This window comes from Eucyclogobius newberryi, unplaced genomic scaffold (genome assembly GCF_026437365.1).
Source record: "Eucyclogobius newberryi isolate DKJ021-1_F unplaced genomic scaffold, fEucNew1.0.hap1 SCAF_8, whole genome shotgun sequence".
Lineage (NCBI taxonomy): Eukaryota > Metazoa > Chordata > Actinopteri > Gobiiformes > Gobiidae > Eucyclogobius > Eucyclogobius newberryi.
Genome location: NW_027316500.1, coordinates 26010560 through 26029170, shown reverse-complemented (window position 1 = coordinate 26029170; position 18611 = coordinate 26010560). Strand labels below are relative to the sequence as shown.

Below are 18611 nucleotides of genomic sequence, written 5' to 3'. Positions count from 1 at the left end.
ATTTATGATTGATTTATACTTGTTCAGATTGAAGCCGTTTGAATACTATTATTTATGTGTATATTTATATATTTATGGACAACCCTAAACTCAAGCCTGTGATTAGGACTCATTTGAACTATTGCGTGTTAAGTCTATTATTTGTCTTTTTAAAGGTGGATGATCGATTTTTCTGGAACAAACACATGATTCAGGATCTCATCGACCTTCAGGTAAAAAGCATGTATTTTTTATTTTAATTTTCGTAAAACCAAATTGTGTCTGCTGTACTTGGAAGGATTTACATGAACTGCAGCCGGAAGGAGGAAACACGTCTTCTCACTTATGAAGATGCCGTTATCTTGCACTTTTCTGTCTAAGAGTCGTATGATTTAAAGTGCTTTGGCCACAAACGCATGCGATTGAAAGAAAAGATCATTGAAAGAACGTTTGAGTGTTTAAACCAATCATACTTATTTCTTTTGTCTTATTTCTTTGCATTCACTATGAACGAAAAGGGAAAACGGTTACAGAACTGACGTAACATGGAAAGGACACACAGTTTCCTATAATATTTAACCGTCTTGGTTAAATGTACAGTTTTTATCAGCTAATTTTGAGTCTGTACAGTGCAAAAGTCACTGAAGAGGACAACTGTATGTTTTAGTACTCTGTTTTTTGCATAGAAGTTGTTTGAATACTACAAGAAAAGTGTTTGTCGTCAGTACACGATAACTATCCTCTACTCAAAGTGTATTTTAGCTTCTTGAATATTTTAAACGCGGATCGTTCACGCAAACCCCTGAGGGAATTGTCTGAAAACAGAGGATGTACTGAAACTATGGCAGAAATTATGTTATAAATGAATGTTGCAACCATTAATCGACTAATTGTGTAATAATCGTAGTTGTGTTTTGATCACTGTAATTGTTTTCTGGACTAAACAGATTCTAAAATGCATACAAAAAGCTTAGACGGCGACCTTATTCAACCTAAATGTCTAAAAAGAATAAATAATTTCAGATCTTCTTGCATAATACACTTCATTTGTAAATATTCTTTATCTAGAAGCCTTCAGTTATCATAATTCAAGCTTTAGTTGCTTGATAATGTCTTAAAAAGTATTAAAATAACAGTAAATATTCTCATTTTCTCTCCTCTCCCCAGGGCCCGGATGTGGATTTCTGGGCGATTCCGGTCATTCAGGGGTTTGTCCAGGTGGAGGAGCTGGTGGTCAACTACAACGAGACGTCGGACGAGGAGCGCAGCAGCCCCGAGACGCCTCCGCAGGAAGTGCTGTGTGTGGACGACATCCACCCGCGATTCACCGTGGCCCTGATCTCCAGACGCAGCCGGCACAGAGCAGGTCTTTAATAATGATGAGCAATAAAGCAATGAAGCGAGCGCCTCTAGAGAAACGGCCTGAACCCTAAATGAAGCGAGCGCCTCTAGATAAACGGTCTGAACCCTGAATGAAGCGAGCGCCTCTAGAGAAACGGCCTGAACCCTAAATGAAGCGAGCGCCTCTAGATAAACGGTCTGAACCCTGAATGAAGCGAGCGCCTCTAGAGAAACGGCCTGAACCCTAAATGAAGCGAGCGCCTCTAGATAAACGGTCTGAACCCTGAATGAAGCGAGCGCCTCTAGATAAACGGTCTGAACCCTAAATGAAGCGAGTGCCTCTAGATAAACGGCCTGAACCCTGAATGAAGCGAGCGCCTCTAGAGAAACTGTCTGAACCCTGAATGAAGCGAGCGCCTCTAGATAAACTGTCCGAACCCTGAATGAAGCGAGCGCCTCTAGATAAACGGTCTGAACCCTAAATGAAGCGAGTGCCTCTAGATAAACGGTCTGAACCCTAAATGAAGCGAGCGCCTCTAGATAAACGGTCTGAACCCTAAATGAAGTGAGCGCCTCTAGATAAACATTCTGAACCCTAAATGAAGCGAGCGCCTCTAGATAAACATTCTGAACCCTAAATGAAGCGAGCGCCTCTAGATAAACGGTCTGAACTTTAAATGAAGCGAGCGCCTCTAAACGGTCTGAACCCTAAATGAAGCGAGCGCCTCTAGAGAAATGGTCCGAACCCTAAATGAAGCGAGCGCCTCTAGAGAAACTGTCTGAACCCTAAATGAAGCGAGCGCCTCTAGATAAACGGTCTGAACCCTAAATGAAGCGAGCGCCTCTAGATAAACGTTCTGAACCCTAAATGAAGCGAGCGCCTCTAGATAAACGGTCTGAACTTTAAATGAAGCGAGCGCCTCTAGATAAACGGTCTGAACCCCGAATGAAGCGAGCGCCTCTAGATAAACAGTCTGAACCCTGAATGAAGTGAGCGCCTCTAGATGAATTATCCTCTTGTGTCCACAGGGATGCGTTACAAGCGGCGGGGCGCGGACACCGAGGGCCACGTGGCGAACTACGTGGAGACGGAGCAGCTGATCCACGTGCACAGCCACACCCTGTCCTTCGTCCAGACCCGGGGCTCCGTGCCCGTGTTCTGGAGCCAGGCCGGGTACCGCTACAACCCCCGGCCGCGCCTGGAGAAAGGTGACGCAAAATGATAAAAGCGCTGTTAATATGCACACGCAGAGAAACAGAACGACATTTGATCAAAGCACCGAGCGATTCATGTGGAAATAGTTTAATAGACACAAGTTATGAAAAACAAGCTTTTTTTGAGCTTTTAATCATCTTCTAACTTTGTTCCCTCCCGCTAATGTCAAATTGGTCAAAGGAATTGTGATTTTACTTTTTCTTTTAATGTGCAGAACAAAACTGAAATCTGAACGTGACACAAAATAAACAAAAGCCATACAAAACATGAAATGAATGTCCAACATGAATCTTAGTCCAAACTTTGTCAAATTTGTCCATTTTCAAATCAATTCGATGTAATCTTTGTCCGTCATGTCGGTCCAGTCCCTGACCAGCCCATTTTTAACAGTCTGTTTATCATTTAAAACATTTTTTGTGCTTTATACGAGTCCCAATATTAACATTTTAAACTTGACAATTAACCTGTCCAAATAACCAACTGCTAACCGAAGATTTCCCGTTGGTGCCCAAGAATTCTGTGAAAAGAAGTTTAAACTAGAGTGTGGGGTTTTTAACGAAGGGAAAAAAATATATTGGGGTTGCCACTGTAACCAAGGGGTAAACCGTGGCAGAAAAAGGTCAGGAAGTAGTAATGTACATTCTCTTGGACAAGAAAATGTACATTTTGACCCAAAACAAAGGTTGTTTCTTTAATATTTCGAGTGCTTTTACTAGTTCAGGCACAGAACACATCAGGAAAGGTCATTTAAAAAAAAAAAAAAATCCGTATCGACACTTCCTCAAATCAGCATCTCGTAGTTTTATTACCGTATTTTCCGGAGTATAAGTCGCACTGGAGTATAAGTCGCACTGGAGTATAAGTCGCACTGGAGTATAAGTCGCACTGGAGTATAAGTCGCACTGGAGTATAAGTCGCACTGGAGTATAAGTCGCACTGGAGTATAAGTCGCACTGGAGTATAGGTCGCACCAGAGTATAGGTCGCACCGGAGTATAGGTCGCTCGCACCGGAGTATTGGTCGCACCGGAGTATTAGTCGCACCAGCCAAAAAAATGCATAATAGAAAAGAATGTCACTTCTAAACAACTCCACAAAATCCAGAGGTAAAGGAAGTGCAGATTCTTCTTTTGCGTCGCTTAGAGCCTAGAGCGCCCTCTTGTGGTTGCCCGTGTGAAAATGACGAATAATATCATATAAGTTGCTCTGGAGTATAAGTCGCACCCCGGCCAAAACTATGAAAAAATAAATACGATATTAAATGCCGGAAAATACGGTATTTAGTATCGTGCGGCTCATAACGCATTCTTTGTGTTTTTAGGGGAAAAGGAGACCATGCCTTATTTCGCGTCACATTTCGAACAACAACTGAAGCTCTACAAGAAACAAGTGAGTGCCGTTTATGATATCACATCTCTACTTTTTAATATACTCAGCCGTAAGTATTTAATGACTGCAATTATACATCGTTATCTCTTATTGAATCAATTGCAAACTGTTAAAAGACTAATGCGGGTAATTAAGCAGTTCGAGGAGGCGGCAGGAAACGGACGGTTAATATGTTGTTGTGACTCAAGATTTGACATTTCCAAATACTTCACTTGGCTATAAATCACTGCAGAATGAGCTAAAGAAATGTCGGCAAATATTTCTCCGGTTCTATAAATTCTGTAAATAAGAGTGTTTTGTTTACTTACCATTCGTATTAGTATTATTTAGTCATATGCTAGCTATTTTTTACTTTACTTTATTTTATTATTATTATTTTATTGTATTATTATTTTATTTATTTTTATCTTTTTATTTTATTTTAGAAATTTTTCCTCCATTCCCTATTAAGATGTGGGAGGAGTTTTGTTAATAAGAGTTTTTTTGTTTTGTTTATAAGAGTTCTTCTTTTAAGAGTCTATTTTTGAAACTTCCTATAAGTTATCTGTCCTTTCCCCATGTGTGGAGAATAAAGGATTATCTTATCTTCTTCATCGTTTTATTGCTTTGTCGCCCGTTTTAGGTCATCATTAACTTGGTGGATCAAGGCGGACGCGAGAAGATCATCGGCGACTCGTACCTGAAGCAAGTGCTGCTGTACAACAACCCCAACCTCACCTACGTGTCCTTCGACTTCCACGAGCACTGGTACGAACCGCAGTCCACAAACGTTTGAAAGGTCGAGTCCGTCTGAAAGGCTTAAATTTTCCCTCTGTAACATTTCCCCGGTGGGTCCCGGTACCCGCTCGTCTCTGAGGTGACGTCGCTTTGCTCAGAATGTTCCGCAGCATTGCATTTTTCGATCGCACGTGTTGTTTTTAATCGATTAAAACTACGTCAGGGGGAAAAAACGTGCGTTGTTGCTGTAAGCGGGCTCGCCTCTCCGCAGAACTGGCCTGTAAATCTTGGTGTTCACTGCACTTTTGTTTTTTTTTTTTGTCGTAAAAGACGATTGGATGTCAAACTGACGTGAGGAATTTAAAATGGTGAGAGGGTTCACACATTCGCACATTCACACAGTCGTTGCTGAGGTTTGAGTGAATTTCAGGCTCTAAAGTTGGCGTTAGTTGCGGTGCTTTTCCGTTTGTAAATGTGACTAAATTAAAGGGAAATGGGGAGATAATGGGGAGATTGATCGTCGAGCGCTTGTCTTTGGTCCTATGACGGTTCCAGGTTTAATCTTTTGTCTTTGTGCTGTGTTTTTGTTGCTTTCAGTCGCGGCATGAGGTTTGAAAACGTGCAGGTTTTGACAGATGCCATCTCTGATATCATCACCGACATGAAGTGGGCCTGGTGAGTCACGCGGATGTTTGAAGAGAAGAGGGCGATAGAGCGAATGGAAAATGATGCTTTGTCTGTGTTTTGTCAGGGTGGACCAGGCCGGAGTGATCTGTAAACAGGAAGGCATCTTCAGAGTGAACTGTATGGACTGTTTGGACAGGACCAACGTGGTGCAGGCCGCTCTGGCTCGAGCCGTGATGGAGCAGCAGGTAATGGGGCTCAAGTATTACATATTTTGAAATATAGGATTCTGTTCAAAGTCTAATGTTTTAAACATGTCCAGGTGCAATGACAAAAATAAATGTAAACTGACAATTACATGAATCATGTTTTTCAGAACATGTTGGTCCAGATCTAAACTACAGTGTTGGCAGTTTTTATGCAGAATAATGCTTTCGCTCAGAGAACTGTGATTGTCCCAGTGTGAACTTGGCACTCGCATTCTGGAGGCAGTAAACAGCCTCTCAGAGGCAGCTAAAACAGGAGGTCTCAGAGTGGCTTCTATCGTACTCTAGAGCGAGTGTGGTGTGAAAGAGACCGACCTCAGACGACCTAAACGTCCACGGCAAATTTTAACAACTTTATATCACTTCTGCCTCTTCACTTCTTAAAGGCGTAGTGGACGATTTTTCGCCGATTTGAGAACTCAAGCGGAAGTGCGCTTTCGCACTCCCCCGTGCGGACGCTCAAAAAACACACGTGCGTTTGTTTATTCGCGCGACGGATCGCATCGCATCTCTCGTCTCCGTAGATTTCCGTCTCTTCTGAGCTCGAACAGTCTTTCTCGGTCTTAATTTTGTCCCGTACACTGAGGGAACTATATTATGATAGATCAATGCGCTTAGACACGCGGAAACATGCTGCTCTCCTGGGGAGGAGCCAGAACGCGGCTGCAGGTGAGCGGTAGGTGCGTTTTATGATTGATACGTGGCAGGACTAATCGGCAGTCCACGCCACGAGGAAATGAGACTCAGATTTGGGCCAAAAAAATTGTCCACTCAACCTTTAAACTTTACCCGCGGCGCGGAGCCGCGGAGGCTTTACCTGCTGCACGTACAGCACCGGGGGAAGTGAGAAGTGAGAAGTGTGAACATTCACCTGGCTCAGCTCACTTGAAGCCTGTTGTCATAGAGACGAGGGCAGTGGTCAGCTAATCACTTCTCACGTGGATCATGGTCAGGGTTGAGGGAGAATGAGGAGTGGCTCATGTGAACACCACTGACCCAAAAGTGGAGAAAACAGAACTAAATCTAGCGCTCCCTAGGGCCACACTAATGTGTGTGAAAATGACCTTAAAAGCACTAAATATTACAATAAGTATTTTATGTACACACTCTCCTACAGTACAATTACTTCTATGGTGTTCGGCTTCAAAGCGCTTCATCACCGCGTTCATTCATTTTCTCGTGCGTATCCTTTACCAGAGTCTGTCTCAGTTTCATTAGTTCAAGTTACACAATCACGAGTTCCCATGGGTTTCTACGGCGACGACACATTCATCAAAGTCCTCACTTCACCTGCTTTTCACTGCAGCAAACACGCAATCTCCTTTTATGACTTGTTCTTTTGCTTAGATCCATGTTTTTAAATGTGTGTTTCTTATTCCTGTGTTTCATTTTACGGAACATTCTGAGGACTCATTTCACCATTCAAATGATATTTAGGTCATTTAGTTTTCACTTGTTAATCGCTGCGCCAACCAGATGCAGCTTCTGACGAGGACAATTATGCAACGAAAGGACAAACTAATGTGGCAAAGACCGAAATGAAGAAGAAAATGTGAAGGATTGAAAGGAGTTATTGTACGTTATCTTCCAAATGTCCCAAAAAATCTGATTTTAATTATTGAGTTATGGGATTATTCTGTTTAACCGGTTTTATCTGACCATGTAAATGAGAGTATTTATTGATGTTTGAAACCGCTGCTGTTTTTCTCTTACAATAAATATCCAGCGTTAATAATTAGAGTTCATTCAGCGTGAGGCATTGTGGACCTTTCTTTTCGGCAGAGCATTAAAGTGAACATGAAAGAAACTAATGCATTTTCACGTGTGGTTTTCCAGTTGAAGAAGTTGGGAGTGATGCCTCCAGAGCAGCCGCTGCCGCTCAAGTGCTACAAGATTTACCAGAGCATGTGGGCCAATAACGGCGACACCATCAGCCGGCAGTACGCGGGAACGGCTGCGCTCAAGGTAAAACGCAGCGCCACGCAAACCCAGAACGGATTTAAAAAGAAAAAAAAAACGTGATTCCCCGCTTTTCTTTTGTCGTTTCCAGGGCGACTTCACCAGGACGGGAGAGCGGAAACTGGCGGGAGTCATGAAGGATGGCGTGAACTCGGCCAATCGTTACTATCTCAACCGCTTCAGGGACGCGTACAGACAAGCGGTCATCGGTACGGAGCCGACGCGTAACTTACACGGGAGAGTCTCCACACAAAGTCGATGATGGAGACTGCGGCGGCCCGACTTAGTCTAGTTTCCGCCAGGGTTTAAAGATGTTTGTGTGGATTTTGTGCGTTTCGGGACGTTCGATTCGGTTCAAGAGCACAAATTAGAAATAAATACAACGTGTTTGTAGGTCTAAACTGCAGCTCTGTATCTGATTTGGAGCTACATTTGAATATTGAGAGTATGAAAAAATATTAAAAGGCTAGAAAAATGTGTTAAAAGATGCGCATATGAAGCCAAAAGCGTAATATTACTAAAAGAAAAGAGTAGAATGTGATATTTTAGCACCGTTTTTGGTTCATTTTCCGTAGCAAAAGAAGATGTAATTGAATTCTGTCAACTGAAAATGCAACTTTATTTATAACGCACTTTAACACAACCAGGTCAAATAAAGTGCCACAATATTATTTAATTAACAAAGCTGAGTATTTGCTCTCTGGTGGTGAATCCCGGCTCTAAACACAAAACGAAATGACAAATGAGATGTTTTTGTTTCTTTTATTCTACCACTTGAAGCTGGCTCTGACATTTTTCTTGCAAATTTAGTTTCCCTTCTCCATATAATATCTTGTAAAAGCAGCACATTGTGACACAATCTTACCACTCTGCTTCTGCATCTCATAAAAAAGTGTTTTGTCTGTGATTGACTGAGCTTTGGCAGTTTGTCCTCGGCTAAAAATGTATTCTAAAGCTTTTACAGGCGCCTGAAAACCCTTGCATAAGACGATTAACAATGTGCCAAAGAGTTTCTGGATGTAGTTATAGATTTTAACGAGATTTTTGAGTTTGAAAATGAGTTATTTTCCCCTCCCGTCCCTCCGTCTTAGACCTGATGATGGGTTTGCCGGTGACCGAGGACCTGTACTCCATCTTCAGCAAAGAGAAGGAGCACGAGGAGAAGGAGAAGGAGAGTCAGAGAGGAGCCCAGGAGCAGGTCAGCCTCCTGCTTCAGACCTACATGCAGCTGCTGCTCCCGGACGACGAGCGCTTCCACGGAGGATGGGCCCTCATCAACTGCGACATGAGGTGAGCGGGACGCAGGGTCGTCTCCACGGCAACAGTGAGGAGAAGGCGTGTAGTTGATTGTGTGTTTGATGTAACGTTTTACTGAGGAATACGCCGTTTACTGGTGGTTTCCTGTAATCGTGTCGTCCCCTGTGTCGCAGTGCACTCTGGGTACAGATACAAGGTCAAATCAGAGATACTTTATAGTTTTGAGCGCCACGCCCCTTTTTAGTCGAATAATTGATGCACAGACTTTGTTTATTCGACTACAGCCTTAATATTTCTTGATTAGACCAAGGAAAGTCGACTTTGATCAGAGACGGAACATATAAGAGAACCTTTTATTCGTCCCACGGTTAAATGCCTCTGGCGTCCCAAAATTGCAATCCTGTTACCAATTTTGCACATCAGGTGAGGTCAGGTAACTTTATTTATACCCATAGGTAGGACTGGTTCGCTGTTGGATTGGATTTGGCTTCCTGTACGCCACACACGCAATAAAAAAGTGTAAAAACAGACATAAGATCGTATATTATAAACAGAGGAAGTACCTCAGTGCGGATCAAAAAGAAAGATCTTGTGTAGTAAAACCATAAAAAGAGACCAGAATTATTTGTAGTCGGCATAAAAAGCATGAAAAGAATCAGTTACGGTGCAAGTTACGGCTTATTGCGCCTCAGGATTGTGTCACGTGTGGACATTTCCCTCAGACGAATGCTAAACCAATGAAGATTTGAAGATGCTGAATACTAAATCTGCTCCCGGGTCCCAGAGGCAATTGTATTATTATTTTAGTTTTTTAAAGTTTAAACCGCGGTTCCAATCGAATAATCGTGATCGTTTCTACACTACACACCGACGCAGCAGTTCATCGTGTCGTTCTCCCGCGCTTTCATTTCCTTTTCATGTCAACAAATGGCAGATTTAGTCAGTAATCTACTCTCACGTCTCAAATGTGGCCGTGAGATGCACACGTTTCATCACACGCCGCGTTTAGCATTCCTCACGCTGTTGGATCACTTTGAATTTAATCTTGTTATTGGCACAAACGTGTAGAATTCATCTTGTTTAGGGCAAATCATTTAAACCAATCCTTCCATTTGCACTCAAAGAAGCTGGAAACACGCTAAGAACATACTGGAACCCCACGACTGACTCCAGCTCCGAGCGTCTGGCCTTTTGAAGAACACAAGTCACATTTATAAGTCCTTCTTGACAGTAATTGCAGAACGCTTTCAGGCTGGAAACCGTGGCGAGTTCTTTGAAAATGAAAACTATCGAGACGCCGAGTGCTTCTTGTAATCAAACAAGGAGCAGAAAATGTTCCTGCTTTGAAACGCTTCCACGGCACAATTTACTCACCGGGTTTTCTCTGTAATTGCTGTGTAACGCGATGGTTTTATTTCTCTTTTCTCTCTCCTTTTCAGTCTCATAGACGCAAACAACAAGGACGTGGACGTGCTGCTGCTGCTGTCGGACAAGGCCTATTACATCGCCTAGTGAGTCCGACCTTTTCAAACCAGTAATGGGATTAAGCTCACGTTTGAGGGGAGGTGTCACACAGTGGGACAGTGAGACGTATTTCGTGTGTTGTTAGTAGTTATTTGGATTCGACGGACTCTAAAATGTCAAATAAGACTAAGCTCGTTCTCATTTTCATCCATTACACACATAATATTCTGTTTAGGAGCAATAAGTGACTGTATTTCAACCTTTAATTGGTTTAAAATGTATTTGAAATTGTCCTTGTTCGATAGAAATAATTGTTTTTTGACTTGTAGTTGCAAAAATTTATGAAAAATGTTAGAAAAATTCCCAAAAAAACATTGCTTGTAAATGTAAATAATAATAACAGCAAAATATTGTCTAATCTTAATGCATTATTGAGGTTTGTTAATCTATTTAGTCTGAATAAAAGGACATTTTAACTAGTTTTTTACATTTTGAGAATTGCAATTTGCCTGATGAGTGATTATATTTGCAATTTAGGTTTGAAAAGTAAGATTCCGTCCAAAGTTCAAGTGAAATAAGAACTGCTAAATAAACTAACACAAGAATTCCATTCATTTGAAAACATGTTTGTCGAGGTTTAAACGAGGAAATGTTGCTGAAGAAATGTTTAAATGTCTTTTTCTAATTGCAATTTCATTTTGATTACGATAAATCCATTTCTTACATATTCTTACATCTTACAAAATTCACCTTAAATTAAGAAAAGTGAGCTTGAAACTAGAAGGAAATGTACTGAAACAGTTTTTTAACCTTCAGTGTTTTGTCGTCGTGCTAATTGTTTCTAACACTTCCTGTCACACTGACCCTGCATTATGTTAAATTTCCCGTTATTCATTTGTTTGCAGTTATGACGAAGAGGCCGACAAAGTGAACCAGTACCAGCGCCTGAAGCTGGAGGGTTTGGAGAAAATAGAAATTGGTAGGTTTCATTCAAAGACGTTTCATTCACCCGTGACTCACCGGCCTGTACTTCCTTAAAAAAAAAAAACATCTCCTCAAAGTGTGAATCATGAACGAGAGACTTAAAGGGCGCGTGACAGGTTTTTACAATTGTCTAATTTTGACTTTATGTGGTGTATTTGTACCTGTTGTACATATAAATTATAGTTTTAAACCGATCGAGCAGATATTTGTGGAGAAAAGTCGAAAAAACTGTAGAAAAATGACAGGATGTAACATCACAGCAGGGACACGTTCATAATTTACACAAAGAAACAACTTTTTTGACTCGCTAAACATTAAATCAACAAAATAAAGGCTCGTATCGTATATTTTATTTGTCAAATTAAAAAAAGTTACATTAGATGAGTTTTTGCCGGGTATTTTCCCAGTGTGATGTCATCAATTACAAACAGGAAGTGACATTATAAACCTAAAAATGATCAATTCTTGGATAATATTTTTTTAAAATGTTGATACAAGTTTAGGATATATTCATCTTAACTGCATTTTAGCTCATGAGTCATCCAACTTTCAGAATTACGCACGTGCAAAATAAAACGCTAAGTTCTCTCACGTTTCAGGCCCGGAGCCGACTCTGTTTGGCCGCCCCAAATACTGCTGCATGCGCCTCCACTACAGAAACGAAGACGCCGGCGGGTATTTCCACACGCTACGAGCCGCCACCAGGAACCCGGAGGACGACGGGAAAGGTACGTCCCGAAAAGCGCGCGAAACTGACGACGAAACGGGTCCAAAACGTGCGACAAACGCTGTGAGTGACAAACGCTGTGAGTGACGCTGTGACACGTTGCGGTTTAGACACGCTGCAGTGCATCGCCGAGATGCTCCGGATAACGAAGCAGGCCATCGGGATGGACCTGTACGTGGTGGAGAAGAAGCTGGAGAGGTAAAGACCATTACAGACACAAAAATCACACGACAATCAGTCAATTTACACATTTTAGTCGACAACAAATGACCTGGAGTTAAGATTCTGAGCCAAATCTGTGTTTTTTTGTGCATTTGATTGTGCAAATTTAGTTCCGTGTATAACTAGAACACATTGATCCATTATAAATACTCCATATATGTTTACGCTTTACTTGATAGGACCGTTGAAAGGGGCAAAGAGCGTGGTAGACATTCTGCAGCTTAACAGAGACCAAATATCGATACTAAAAATGCTGCTTTTTGAAGCACATTTTGTTGCAATACAAAAATATAAAATAAAATACGTTAAGGTTTTCTGCACATACTTTTACTTTCGTTTTCAGTTCAAGCTGAGGTTGAAGGAAAATAAAGATATCTGAGTTCAAACGGTTCACAGTCGAGTAGTTTCAATGCATTTTGTGACATTTACTTACGTCAGAAATGGAAAAAGAAACACTTGAAGCTGCGTTAGCCCAACTTTTTCGTCTTAAATTAGAACATTCAGTTCCTCTTCGCTCCCAGAAACGTTGATGAAGATTGTGACCAAATCAGATCATTCACTAGACGCAAATTGGAAAACATTTTATCCATCGCAACTTGTAAGAAAGAACCATTTGTGACACTTTGGCATGAGAATACTAATGATGTGTCAAAAGGGTTTGTGAGGTAGATCCATTTAAATACCTACTTTGCCCTTTGAAAGTCAGACAGCCCGGCTAAATGTCACATCTGACTCGACTGAACATCATTCTGAACACGCTTTTAAATGTAACGGTCGCGGAGAGGCTAGAAAAACACCACAACACAGAAGAATCACCATAGAATGCAGTATTTCAGAACAGTATTTCACAAAGGGTCGACACTGACACTACGTTGGCGTGTTTGTGACGTGTGTTTGTGACGTGTGTTTGTGACGTGTGTTTGTGACGTGTGTTTGTGACGTGTGTTTGTGACGTGTGTTTGTGACGTGTGTTTGTGCCGTGTGTTTGTACCGTGTGTTTGTGCCGTGTGTTTGTGCCGTGTGTTTGTGCCGTGTGTTTGTGCCGTGTGTTTGTGCCGTGTGTTTGTGCCGTGTGTTTGTGACGTGTGTTTGTGGCGTGTGTTTGTGGCGTGTGTTTGTGACGTGTGTGTTTGCGACGTGTGTGTTTGCGACGTGTGTGTTTGCGACGTGTGTGTTTGCGACGTGTGTGTTTGCGACGTGTGTGTTTGCGACGTGTGTGTTTGCGACGTGTGTGTTTGCGACGTGTGTGTTTGCGACGTGTGTGTTTGCGACGTGTGTGTTTGCGACGTGTGTGTTTGCGACGTGTGTGTTTGCGACGTGTGTGTTTGCGACGTGTGTGTTTGCGACGTGTGTGTTTGCGACGTGTGTGTTTGCGACGTGTGTGTTTGCGACGTGTGTGTTTGCGACGTGTGTGTTTGCGACGTGTGTGTTTGCGACGTGTGTGTTTGCGACGTGTGTGTTTGCGACGTGTGTGTTTGCGACGTGTGTTTGCGACGTGTGTTTGCGACGTGTGTGTTTGTGACGTGTGTGTTTGTGACGTGTGTGTTTGTGACGTGTGTGTTTGTGACGTGTGTGTTTGTGACGTGTGTGTTTGTGACGTGTGTTTGTGGCGTGTGTTTGTGGCGTGTGTTTGTGGCGTGTGTTTGTGGCGTGTGTTTGTGGCGTGTGTTTGTGGCGTGTGTTTGTGGCGTGTGTTTGTGGCGTGTGTTTGTGGCGTGTGTTTGTGACGTGTGTTTGTGGCGTGTGTGTTTGTGGCGTGTGTGTTTGTGGCGTGTGTGTTTGTGGCGTGTGTGTTTGTGGCGTGTGTGTTTGTGGCGTGTGTGTTTGTGGCGTGTGTGTTTGTGGCGTGTGTGTTTGTGGCGTGTGTGTTTGTGGCGTGTGTGTTTGTGGCGTGTGTGTTTGTGGCGTGTGTGTTTGTGGCGTGTGTTTGTGGCGTGTGTTTGTGGCGTGTGTTTGCGGCGTGTGTTTGTGACCTGTGTGTTTGTGACCTGTGTGTTTGTGACCTGTGTGTTTGTGACGTGTGTGTTTGTGACGTGTGTGTTTGTGACGTGTGTGTTTGTGACGTGTGTGTTTGTGACGTGTGTGTTTGTGACGTGTGTTTGTGACGTTTGTGTTTGTGGCGTGTGTTTGTGGCGTGTGTTTGTGACGTGTGTGTTTGTGACGTGTGTGTTTGTGACGTGTGTGTTTGTGACGTGTGTGTTTGTGACGTGTGTGTTTGTGACGTGTGTGTTTGTGACGTGTGTGTTTGTGACGTGTGTGTTTGCGACGTGTGTTTGTGACGTGTGTTTGTGACGTGTGTGTTTGCGACGTGTGTTTGCGACGTGTGTGTTTGCGACGTGTGTGTTTGCGACGTGTGTGTTTGCGACGTGTGTGTTTGCGACGTGTGTGTTTGCGACGTGTGTGTTTGCGACGTGTGTGTTTGCGACGTGTGTTTGTGGCGTGTGTTTGTGGCGTGTGTTTGCGGCGTGTGTTTGCGGCGTGTGTTTGTGACGTGTGTGTTTGTGACGTGTGTGTTTGTGACGTGTGTGTTTGTGACGTGTGTGTTTGTGACGTGTGTGTTTGTGACGTGTGTGTTTGCGACGTGTGTGTTTGCGACGTGTGTTTGTGCCGTGTGTTTGTGACGTGTGTGTTTGCGACGTGTGTTTGTGACGTGTGTGTTTGCGACGTGTGTGTTTGCGACGTGTGTGTTTGCGACGTGTGTGTTTGCGACGTGTGTGTTTGCGACGTGTGTTTGTGGCGTGTGTTTGTGGCGTGTGTTTGTGACGTGTGTTTGTGACGTGTGTTTGTGACGTGTGTTTGTGGCGTGTGTTTTTTTATTTGTGTTTGTGGCGTGTGTTTGTGACGTGTGTGTTTGTGACGTGTGTGTTTGTGACGTGTGTGTTTGTGACGTGTGTTTGTGACGTGTGTGTTTGTGACGTGTGTGTTTGTGACGTGTGTTTGTGGCGTGTGTTTGTGGCGTGTGTTTGTGACGTGTGTTTGTGGCGTGTGTTTGTGGCGTGTGTTTGTGGCGTGTGTTTGTGACGTGTGTTTGTGACGTGTGTTTGTGACGTGTGTTTGTGACGTGTGTTTGTGATGTGTGTTTGCGGCGTGTGTGTTTGTGACGTGTGTGTTTGTGACGTGTGTGTTTGTGACGTGTGTGTTTGTGGCGTGTGTTTGTGGCGTGTGTTTGTGGCGTGTGTTTGTGGCGTGTGTGTGTTTGTGGCGTGTGTTTGTGGCGTGTGTTTGTGGCGTGTGTTTGTGGCGTGTGTTTGTGACGTGTGCTTGTGACGTGTGCTTGTGGCGTGTGTTTGTGGCGTGTGTTTGTGGCGTGTGTTTGTGGCGTGTGTTTGTGACGTGTGCTTGTGACGTGTGCTTGTGATGTGTGTTTGCGGCGTGTGTTTGTGACGTGTGTGTTTGTGACGTGTGTGTTTGTGACGTGTGTGTTTGTGGCGTGTGTTTGTGACGTGTGTGTTTGTGGCGTGTGTTTGTGGCGTGTGTTTGTGGCGTGTGCTTGTGACGTGTGCTTGTGATGTGTGTTTGTGCCGTGTGTTTGTGCCGTGTGTGTTTGTGCCGTGTGTTTGTGCCGTGTGTGTTTGTGCCGTGTGTGTTTGTGACGTGTGTGTTTGTGACGTGTGTGTTTGTGACGTGTGTGTTTGTGACGTGTGTGTTTGTGACGTGTGTTTGTGACGTGTGTGTTTGCGACGTGTGTGTTTGTGACGTGTGTGTTTGTGACGTGTGTTTGTGACGTGTGTGTTTGCGACGTGTGTGTTTGCGACGTGTGTGTTTGCGACGTGTGTGTTTGCGACGTGTGTGTTTGCGACGTGTGTGTTTGCGACGTGTGTGTTTGCGACGTGTGTGTTTGCGACCTGTGTGTTTGCGACCTGTGTGTTTGCGACCTGTGTGTTTGTGGCGTGTGTTTGTGGCGTGTGTTTGTGGCGTGTGTTTGTGACGTGTGTGTTTGTGACGTGTGTGTTTGTGACGTGTGTTTGTGACGTGTGTGTTTGCGACGTGTGTGTTTGCGACCTGCGTGTTTGCGACCTGTGTGTTTGTGGCGTGTGTTTGTGGCGTGTGTTTGTGGCGTGTGTTTGTGACGTGTGTGTTTGTGACGTGTGTGTTTGTGACGTGTGTGTTTGTGACGTGTGTGTTTGTGACGTGTGTGTTTGTGACGTGTGTGTTTGTGGCGTGTTTGTGACGTGTGCTTGTGATGTGTGTTTGTGCCGTGTGTTTGTGCTGTGTGTGTTTGTGACGTGTGTGTTTGTGACGTGTGTGTTTGCGACGTGTGTGTTTGCGACGTGTGTGTTTGCGACGTGTGTGTTTGCGACGTGTGTGTTTGCGACGTGTGTGTTTGCGACGTGTGTGTTTGCGACGTGTGTTTGCGGCGTGTGTTTGTGACGTGTGTGTTTGTGACGTGTGTGTTTGTGACGTGTGTTTGTGATGTGTGTTTGTGGCGTGTGTTTTTTTTATTTGTGTTTGTGGCGTGTGTTTTTTTATTTGTGTTTGTGGCGTGTGTTTGTGACGTGTGTGTTTGTGGCGTGTGTTTGTGGCGTGTGTTTGTGGCGTGTGTTTGTGACGTGTGTGTTTGTGACGTGTGTGTTTGTGACGTGTGTGTTTGTGGCGTGTGTTTGTGGCGTGTGTTTGTGACGCGTGTTTGTGGCGTGTGTTTGTGACGTGTGTTTGTGACGTGTGTTTGTGGCGTGTGTGTTTGTGACGTGTGTTTGTGACGTGTGTTTGTGACGTGTGTGTTTGTGACGTGTGTGTTTGTGACGTGTGTGTTTGTGACGTGTGTTTGTGGCGTGTGTGTTTGTGACGTGTGTTTGTGACGTGTGTGTTTGTGACGTGTGTGTTTGTGGCGTGTGTTTGTGGCGTGTGTTTGTGGCGTGTGTTTGTGACGTGTGTGTTTGTGACGTGTGTGTTTGTGACGTGTGTGTTTGTGACGTGTGTGTTTGTGGCGTGTGTTTGTGGCGTGTGTTTGTGACGCGTGTTTGTGGCGTGTGTTTGTGACGTGTGTTTGTGACGTGTGTTTGTGGCGTGTGTTTGTGGCGTGTGTTTGTGACGTGTGTGTTTGTGGCGTGTGTTTGTGGCGTGTGTTTGTGACGTGTTTGTGACGTGTGCTTGTGATGTGTGTTTGTGCCGTGTTTGCCGTGTGTGTTTGTGACGTGTGTGTTTGTGACGTGTGTGTTTGTGACGTGTGTGTTTGTGACGTGTGTGTTTGTGACGTGTGTGTTTGTGACGTGTGTGTTTGTGACGTGTGTGTTTGCGACATGTGTTTGTGACGTGTGTGTTTGTGACGTGTGTTTGTGACGTGTGTGTTTGCGACGTGTGTGTTTGCGACGTGTGTGTTTGCGACGTGTGTGTTTGCGACGTGTGTGTTTGCGACGTGTGTGTTTGCGACCTGTGTGTTTGCGACGTGTGTGTTTGTGACCTGTGTGTTTGTGGCGTGTGTTTGTGGCGTGTGTTTGTGGCGTATGTTTGTGACGTGTGTGTTTGTGACGTGTGTGTTTGTGACGTGTGTTTGTGACGTGTGTTTGTGACGTGTGTGTTTGTGACGTGTGTGTTTGTGACGTGTGTGTTTGTGACGTGTGTGTTTGTGGCGTGTGTGTTTGTGACGTGTGTGTTTGTGACGTGTGTTTGTGACGTGTGTGTTTGTGGCGTGTGTTTGTGGCGTGTGTTTTTTTATTTGTGTTTGTGGCGTGTGTTTGTGGCGTGTGTTTGTGACGTGTGTGTTTGTGACGTGTGTGTTTGTGACGTGTGTTTGTGACGTGTGTTTGTGACGTGTGTGTTTGTGGCGTGTGTGTTTGTGGCGTGTGTGTTTGTGGCGTGTGTTTGTGACGTGTGTTTGTGACGTGTGTTTGTGGCGTGTGTTTGTGGCGTGTGTTTGTGACGTGTGTTTGCGGCGTGTGTTTGCGACGTGTGTTTGTGACGTGTGTTTGTGACGTGTGTGTTTGTGCCGTGTGTTTGTGCCGTGTGTTTGTGCCGTGTGTTTGTGACGTGTGTGTTTGTGACGTGTGTGTTTGCGACGTGTGTGTTTGCAACGTGTGTGTTTGCGACGTGTGTGTTTGCGACGTGTGTGTTTGCGACGTGTGTGTTTGCGACGTGTGTGTTTGCGACGTGTGTTTGTGGCGTGTGTTTGTGGCGTGTGTTTGTGACGTGTGTGTTTGTGATGTGTGTTTGTGGCGTGTGTTTTTTTATTTGTGTTTGTGGCGTGTGTTTGTGGCGTGTGTTTGTGACGTGTGTGTTTGTGGCGTGTGTTTGTGGCGTGTGTTTGACGTGTGTGTTTGTGACGTGTGTGTTTGTGGCGTGTGTTTGTGACGTGTGTTTGTGACGTGTGTTTGTGACGTGTGTTTGTGACGTGTGTTTGTGACGTGTGTTTGTGACGTGTGTTTGTGACGTGTGTTTGTGACGTGTGTTTGTGACGTGTGTGTTTGTGACGTGTGTGTTTGTGCCGTGTGTTTGTGCCGTGTGTTTGCGACGTGTGTGTTTGCGACGTG

The 18611-nt window shown here is 44.1% G+C and overlaps 1 protein-coding gene across 1 annotated transcript in view; it reads left to right on the top strand.

Moving 5' to 3' along the window:
• Positions 1-18611, top strand: part of inpp5f (inositol polyphosphate-5-phosphatase F) — a 39429-nt gene that overhangs the window by 14599 nt on the left and 6219 nt on the right. Inside the window, exons 6-19 of the mRNA XM_072436706.1 lie at positions 156-212; positions 1147-1345; positions 2350-2529; positions 3857-3924; positions 4547-4671; positions 5239-5316; positions 5393-5513; positions 7368-7496; positions 7582-7699; positions 8582-8780; positions 10187-10258; positions 11117-11190; positions 11795-11923; positions 12033-12120. Coding sequence (XP_072292807.1) covers positions 156-212; positions 1147-1345; positions 2350-2529; positions 3857-3924; positions 4547-4671; positions 5239-5316; positions 5393-5513; positions 7368-7496; positions 7582-7699; positions 8582-8780; positions 10187-10258; positions 11117-11190; positions 11795-11923; positions 12033-12120 — 1637 coding nt within the window. The remainder of the gene's footprint in view (positions 1-155; positions 213-1146; positions 1346-2349; positions 2530-3856; positions 3925-4546; positions 4672-5238; positions 5317-5392; positions 5514-7367; positions 7497-7581; positions 7700-8581; positions 8781-10186; positions 10259-11116; positions 11191-11794; positions 11924-12032; positions 12121-18611) is intronic.